The 8,301-nt window shown below is 42.9% G+C and overlaps 1 protein-coding gene across 1 annotated transcript in view; it reads right to left on the reverse strand.

The window, feature by feature from the left end:
- The window catches only part of LOC144711507 (Zn-dependent exopeptidases superfamily protein), a 58,969-nt gene extending 50,773 nt beyond the window's left edge, over window positions 1-8,196 (reverse strand). The window contains exons 1-6 of the mRNA XM_078585526.1: window positions 8,127-8,196; window positions 7,213-7,419; window positions 7,046-7,131; window positions 4,004-4,105; window positions 2,860-2,966; window positions 2,677-2,777 (exon numbers count right to left, since the gene is read on the reverse strand). Of these exons, the coding sequence (XP_078441652.1) occupies window positions 2,677-2,777; window positions 2,860-2,966; window positions 4,004-4,105; window positions 7,046-7,131; window positions 7,213-7,419 (603 nt within the window). The 5' untranslated portion in view covers window positions 8,127-8,196. The remainder of the gene's footprint in view (window positions 1-2,676; window positions 2,778-2,859; window positions 2,967-4,003; window positions 4,106-7,045; window positions 7,132-7,212; window positions 7,420-8,126) is intronic.
- Between the last annotated feature and the right edge of the window lie 105 nt (window positions 8,197-8,301).

Genomic DNA, 8,301 nt, shown 5'->3' on the forward strand with positions numbered 1-8,301 from the left:
TAAAGTTGCAAGTGGGGAAACCAACAAATTGTTGAGTCAAGGAAAGTCGGGATCTTTGGTCCATCACTTTTGAGATTTCTCTTGGCAAGGACCCCAAAGCAAATGGAAATGAAGTAGTAGAGCAGACAAAGTGTTGTGTGAGAAACAGGCAGCACTTGTGAGATCTTATACAGTGGAAGAAGTGAACGAAGTCATGACGGGGCTCAATGGAGAGGGGGCTTACAGTCCTAATGGATTCCTGGTGTTTTTCTTCGGTGAATTTTGAGAAACGGTGGAAGTAAAAGTTATGGCTACGTTGGTGGAATTCTGATAAGGAAACTCTGGTCTAAAACATCTGAACTGGTCGTATCTCTTTCTTCTACCAAAATGCCCAAGAACTGTACCAGTAGGGGATCTTCTACCAATACTGTTGTCTAACTCAATCTATCTCATTGTGGCAACAGTCTCCAACTAGTGATTAGCAATCTTGTGTGACCTTTTCAGTCAGCTTTCATCCCAGGGTGAAAATTGGTCAACAGACTGCAGTAGGAGGGGGAAATCATGGTAGTGCGGCAAAGAGAGGGTAGGAAAGGCTTCATGCGCAAAGTTGAGTTTGCCAAGGGATTTGACTCTCTCAACTGGGACTTCCCATAGGCTTAGATCAGGAAGAGGGACTTCCCACCAGAGTTGGTGAAATGGGTCCATGTATGACCTCCCACTCTTCTTCAATGCTAGTGAATGGCAACCCAAAGGGCAGATGGATCCAGCCCAAAAGAGGAGTCAAGCAGGGATGCCCCTTGGCATCTCTATTATTTTTCTTAGCAATAGATGCCTTGGCCGCCTGTACTACTAATGTCTGCGCTCATGACAAGCTGAAGGGCTTTCAGATAGAGAGCTTTCCATGGGAAATTATGCTCCTTTAGGATGCAGATGACACCATTTTCTTCATAGAGGACACTGCAGTGGAAGCTCAAAATCTTTAAAAGCTTCCAGACCTATTTTCAGACTCCTCAAGCTCGCAGATCAATCGCAACAAATCTGATTTTGTGGGGTTTGGACTTCCGCAAGAAGAAGAAATTCAATGCTTAGTTTCAAGGCTTTGGGAACACCCATTGGGATGTTACCTATGCGCAATCTGGGATTGCCCATAAAGAGGGGGAGGGTGTTGTGAGATGACTGGGAACCAGTAATCAAGTTGGAGAGGATTGCTTGTAGAGCTGGGTGTTATCAAGAGCTGGCCGGTTGATACTATAAAGATCTGTGCTTTCGGATATACTGATATTCTATATTACAGTTTCAAGCTGCCCCAGGGGTTTGGACACTGCCTGAAGTCATTGATGAGGCTTTTCATCTGGAAAGTCCCTAGGCTCCAAATCAGTAGAGGACTGCTTATGGTATTGTGGGAGGTGGTCAGTCGACCGCTTGAGCAAGGAGGGCTGGGGAGATTGCATCTTCAAGACATGAATATGACATTGTGGAACAAATAGGTGGGCAAGATCACGCGATCGAAGGAAGTCAGTGTCAAAAGATCGTGGGATTGGAGGATCATTGGATTGAGAGACAGTTATGGTCAAGATTTGAGTTGGGAGCAGCAGTAGAACATAGTCAGAGAGGGATCCTCATTATGGATAAGCTTGAGACAAAATTTCACACAAGTTATGTGGTTTTTTGAACTTCACTTAGGGGACGGTGAAATACTCTGATAATAGACAGACAACTGGTCAGCCAGAGGAAAGTTGCGGGAGGCTTTTACCCCTCTTTTATTGCTTGTATGGAATTCCCAGGCCTTGGTGCCTAATTGTCGGGATGCCGCATGGAACCCAATCATGGAGGGCGCTTTGTCGGACCAATGAGTGGATGATTTAATGCATAAGGAGCAATCTATCTTACATCTACGGCCCAGATATGGAGCACAGGATGGTTGGATGTAGAACAGCATGCTATTTATAGTTCAAGAGGCTTACAAAAGGATCAAAGGGAATGGATCAGAGGAATATAATATTACCTGATGTCGATTATGGGAGCAAAAGGACCATTAAAAAAATCAGTATTTTGGCAGGCTGGTTTCTAGACGACGACTGATGACACAAGTCCTAAGCAGGCGCCTAGTACCAGATACATTGGTCGTATGACCTTGTGCACACAAGGAGAGGAAGACTGCTTACATCTGTTCTTTGACTATTCATATGCTTTCACCATTTGGAGCTCGCAGCATCACAATGAGGTTGAGGTGACATCGGACGAAGGATGTTTGAGTTCGCTGCAGAGAGGCGCACGGTGTGGACAATCGGAATGGAGAAGAATCCTTGCAGTACTTTTAGCAATATGGCTGCACCACAATGATATCATGTTTAAGGGAAGGGCTGACTCTACAGATTATGGTTTGCATGATGTGGAGACTTGTGTCTCCTAGTTGTCGGTTGGGGGCTGAAGGACCGTAAAGGGACCGAGTTGATGAGTCATGTACTCAGCATGTGCATATATACCATTACACCTCAGTTGATCCCCACTCTCAGGTGATCTTTCCTTTTCTTTTTCAAAAAAAAAACTACTCAAACAAGAATTATTGCTTTCGAACAAGCACGGAAGAAATTATAAATCAGAGATCACTGATATAGTCCAAATAAAGAAAAAAATTGCAAAATTAAAAACAAAAACCCGACAGGCAGTACACAGATGTCTGAATAAGAAATTTACCAAAAGGAAAATCTCTTCAGCCCCATTGAAAAGAAAAACTAAAGGCTGAGGAGGTATCCAGCCAGAATCTAAGATGAGTCGCACTAGTTCCAGCATAGATGCTGTCAAGTAATAACATGAAGTTAAATTAAAAGGATTATAACTAAATAAATAAATTAGAATCGGAAAATTAAGAAAACCAACCAATGCATGAACCACAGTCTACAGCCCCAGGAGAGCCAAGAGGACTATCAAAGTGCCCGTTAACCAAGACTGATGAGTCTGAAAAATTAGAGTCTTTGGATGATATCCTGTGAGCCGATTCAAAGCAAAAGTTGGTTAAAAACAGATGTGACCCACTTAGAGTTTTTTTCTGCTTATGTGCAATAATAAGGCCCCAGAGCATGAATACTACATTTAATTTCTCAAGAGTCATTCAAATATTTTTTACTACATCTGTGGCTTTATAGTCCATGATAGCTCACATGAACAAGACAAGTAAGAGAACAAACTGAACGTATACACGATTGACAAGAAAAGTGGCATAGAAAATTCCATTAAGATCTCTATCTCTCTCTCTCTCCCTCTCTCCCTCTCTTTCTCTCGCTCTCCCTCTCTCTATATCTCTCTCTCTCTCCCTCTCTTTCTCTCCCTTCTCCCTCTCCCTCTCTCTATCTCTCTCTATATCTCTCTCTCTCTCTCTCCCTCTCTCCCTCTCTTTCTCTCCCTTCTCCCTCTCCCTCTCTCTATCTCTCTCTATATCTCTCTCTCTCTCTCCCTCTCTCCCTCTCTCTCTCTCCCTTCTCCCTCTCCCTCTCTCTCTCTCTCTCTCTCTCTCTCTCCCTCTCTCCCTCTCTTTCTCTCCCTTCTCCCTCTCCCTCTCTCTATCTCTCTCTATATCTCTCTCCCTCTCTCCCTCTCTTTCTCTCCCTTCTCCCTCTCCCTCTCTCTATCTCTCTCTATCTCTCTCTCTCTCTCTCCCTCTCTTTCTCTCCCTTCTCCCTCTCCCTCACTCTATCTCTCTCTATATCTCTCTCTCTCTCTCCCTCTCTCCCTCTCTCTCTCTCTCTCTCTCTCTCTCTCTCTCTCTCTCTCTCTCTCTCTCCCTCCCTCTCCCTCCCTCCCTCCTTCCCCACACCTCTATATCTCTCTCTGTATCTCAATCTTCCTGCCCTCAAAGGGCAAGGATAATATTAACCATTCAAAACAAAAGAGTAGGACACATTTTTTTAAGAAATATGAGGATGTAGTTATAATGAGAAACTCTGGTAAGATTAAATAAATATTCTCAAAAATAAGGGGAGTCCATCTCCTGACCTAGAAAAAACCAAAAGCAAATCAAGGTTACCTGAAAAGAATATTAGTGTGATTCCTATATCCGAATGATATGCCATGACGCATGAACATCATGTTGAAGGAACCCGACACTGACATCTCGTCAATGTCTATCCTGGAACATTTAAGTAAACAGAACAAGAAAGTGTGAAAATATATATAAATCGAAGGAAAAGTTCAAAATGACGGAAATTCATGATAAAATAAATATTTCTAAATATATAAGTGCACCTTTTTGTTGACAGAAAATATTATCTTTAATGTTTTTGAGAAAACCTTATCTTTCGATACAATCCCTAAACCTCTGTGGAGCATTTTCATCATTGCTGAGAGTATTCCCTACATATACTGGAGGGTTTCACGAAGGAGGATAGACAAGAAATAGTTGGAGAACCATTTTGGCAGAAGAACCTCCTTGGGGGCACTGTTACGATCCACTAACCCACTAGGGGCATTATCGTCTTTCTGCATTTCCTTGGCATTTCCCTTTAAATATGTAGGACTCCTCATTGGAGGGCAGAACATGAGTTGTTAGTCACATTTTCCTTCCAGTAGTCTCCTCTCTCGACGACGTCCACTCCGTCGAGTTCCGTTCCTCCGGCGACGTCCACTCCGCCACTCTCCGCCTCTCTCGTTCCATCGGCGTCGTCCACCCCGCCAGGGTTAACCTCATCCTCGATACATTCCCGTCCCGGGATCCTATCAGGCACATGTGCTATATCTGGAACTCTTGTAGTTATTTCGTTCCTTTTGTCAAGATTCCTCCCAATAGAGATCTAAATCAAGATTCCTCCTGATGTATCAATGGTATCAAGCCTATATTCTTACAATTGGTGACAACCAATTTTGATTCAATCGCCAACGTCAAGGCTATGATGTAAAAGATAGACCCATTGTGGTGGAGTTGATACAAATTGTTAACAACACCACACGAAGGCAACATGTGTACATCATATGAGCACCGTTATTGAGGAAATATGACTATTGCCCAATTTGTATGGGTTTCTATCTCAATAGATTAAGGAGGAAATAAGATTTGAGCAATCCCTGCCACTTTGGATTAATTGACAGTTCCAGCCATTATTGTTGTCGAGTGTTGTTGCCATTCTCTGATGCTACAAAGTCCTCCACAGACGTCGTTCCAAAATCTATCATGGCTGTTGCATTCGCCGCAGACTCCATCACACATCACTTAAACATTTGTCCATTAATCATAAGTGTGGAAATCGTAATGGCTGCCAAATCCGCCAAAGTGGACGCATCAACCATTGCATCCCATGTAGCCGTCACATCTCTAACCCCAGCCACGATGGTCTCTGTAACAGAAATCTCTGCCACTGTTGCAACCACTATGTCCACAAAAGTGGGCAAGAACACTGCTGCTGTCAACTGTCAGCCATGTTTGCTACAGCTGCCTGCACAAGGTTTTCAAATGATAGTTTGTAAAACCTTCGAGCAGAGACTCAAGGAAATGCTTCAGTGAAACAATAGCAAAATCTTCTAAAAAAGCCATGGACGAAAGCCTTACAAACCAGACTGGTATTGGGCCAGCTTTAGTGAGACCAGTCAGTGGACCAACTACAGACAATCTGCAAGTGGCCACCAGGTTATCCATAATTCTCCAATGGACTAACCACAGACATACCACAAGCAGTCAGCTGACTATCCAGACCCCAGCAAAGGACCCGAAAAAGATACACAACCGGTCCAAGGATGATTGGTAAATGACAATCATTACTGCCACTACCTCTGTTGTTCCCCTCACATTTGCAATCACAACTGGGGTTCCAGCAGTCCTAGACACTTCCTCTACACTGGGTACCATTGCAGCAACTGCCACCATCATCCTCACACAACCGGGCAATGTCAACCCCACCGCCACTGTTTTTATGAGGATCACACTCTCCTATGCAGCCACACACAAAGTTGTTGTCCCAGTGACCCTCATTATCGAATTTACATCTACTGTCATCTACACAATTGCCGCCAGTATGAGGCTGCATTGCCACTGGCAGTGCATCCACAACTGTGTTTACCTTTCGACCTCAATTCCGATATCCAATATTGGGCACTCTGATGGCTGATATCCCGATCATGACAAAGTCAGCTGATGATATTGGATACTGAAACATAGATTAGACCAGTAGTAGGTATATGATATGGGGTTGGAGATCACAATCTTGTGTATGATGCAGATATCGGGTATCAGATCTTGTATATCAGAAAGTAGCACATCCTTGGTGTGATATATCTCACACAAAACATTTTTAAAAACATTTGTAGAAAAATGGCTTCGTCGAATGGAATACTGAATAATAATGCTGGACACAGAATCCAAGTGGAAGGAAGTGGGAGAGATCAGTCCTCTTGGGCTTTGAACATAATATTTACATGTATAGGTCCAGCCCACACAAAGTTGTCCCCTGTTGACTCATACATGTTAGCCTTGCCTTTGTCCTTGATGGTCTAACCCCATTTTTGCAGTCTCTCCAAAGTCAATGCATACAAGTCGGATACTTAAAGAGAGAGTGACAAAGAAAGCGGGAAGTCACTTACCCAAGGAAACTTAAAATGATATATCAAAATATTACATGAAAGTCTTTGCTTTTCATCCTCAAAATACACCATCTTTGTATCTCATTATCTAATGAGATATGTGAATTTTGTCACGTTTTGGTCACTTCTAGGAACATGTATGCATTTAAACAAAGCAATCATGAAACTACGAATTTTAGCAAGGTATAAACCACTTCTATAAAAAAAGAACAGGAACAAGGGGACTCGCAAAGAATAGATTCCTTGGAAGAGAGTACAAGAGCATTAGTTATACTACGATAGAATAAAAGCATCTATACGCATATTTTATAACAGCTATCTTCTCTCCCTAGTTTCCTAATGATCCAAATTGATTCAACGCTGATCAGAAGAAACTTAAGCAAGAAAGAAAATCATGAAGAACAGCCTTAGACTTTGATCATACATTCTGGATCCATGTATGTGGATATGAAGCCGTGTTGATTCCACGGTTTAATGCGTGCATAAACGTCCAAAGTACCTGTAACCAGGTCCCGCCCTCTCTTGCATCGTCTCTAGTTGCTTCTTGATGTATCTCCCCGCCTCAATCAGGCCGGGTTTCCCTTCCTGTGCCATGACCAAATTTCAATTGATAATCACCTCACCTCCATTCAATCTATAGTCAAATTTCCAGTTCCGAGTAATCACCTGACGACCGTCAATGTCCACGCTGAGGTAGCGGATATGTTCAATGGCCCTCGCCTCGGAAAATCGACCGTGAGGAGCGTCGAGCCCTAGAGGTTGTACTTGACGAACATAAATTGCAGGGTAAGCTATGTAGGCCAAGATCCCAATCAACATCCCAAGGCCTCCTAAGCACTTGAACGCCGCGGAATCCGGCCAGAGACCTCCCATCTGCCAGAACAACAAAGAGATTGCGACATATTTTTACGAACATATTCGCGGATCATCCAGATAACATACAATCTAGATCAAAATAACTGAATCGTACGATACATGAAGTGAGAGACCTCCCGTCTGCCAGAACAACAAAGAAATTGCACAAATTTATACGAACATATTCGCGGATCATCAAGATAACATACAATCTAGATCAAAATAACTGAATCGTACGATACATGAAGTGAGAGACCTCCCATCTGCCAGAACAACAAAGAAATTGCACAAAGTTTAACGAACAGATTCGCGGATCATCAAGATAACATACAATCTAGATCAAAATAACTGAATCGTACGATACATGAAGTGAGAGACCTCCCATCTGCCAGAACAACAAAGAAATTGCACAAAGTTTTACGAACAGATTTGCGGATCATCAAGAGAACATCCAATCTCGGTCAAAATAACTGAATCGTACGACACATGAAGTGAGAGACCTCCCATCTGCCAGAACAATAAAGATAATGCACAAATTTTTACGAACAGATTTCCTGATCATCAAGAGAACATCCAATCTGGTTCAAAATAACTGAATCGTACGACACAGGAAGTGAAAGATTAGCCTCTACGGCTTCAGAGATTTCTATGAAGATTTCATTGGATATGAAAGAGATCTACAGAGATTTCTGCGAAGATTTCGAAGAATGAGGGAAGGTTCTCACCTTAGTCTTCGCCCGAGATTTCGGCTGCGGGGGTACAATAATAGAAGACTTCAGAAATCTGCAGGTGAAATTCAAATTTATAGTCAACGGTTAGTTGTGGGACCCACCGACCGTAGACTTCTCCCGCTTGTCCGAGTTCTCGCGATTTATCGTGGGCTCCTCGCTACAATGACAA

The sequence above is a fragment of the Wolffia australiana genome, chromosome 13 (genome assembly GCF_029677425.1).
Source record: "Wolffia australiana isolate 7733 chromosome 13, ASM2967742v1".
Lineage (NCBI taxonomy): Eukaryota > Viridiplantae > Streptophyta > Magnoliopsida > Alismatales > Araceae > Wolffia > Wolffia australiana.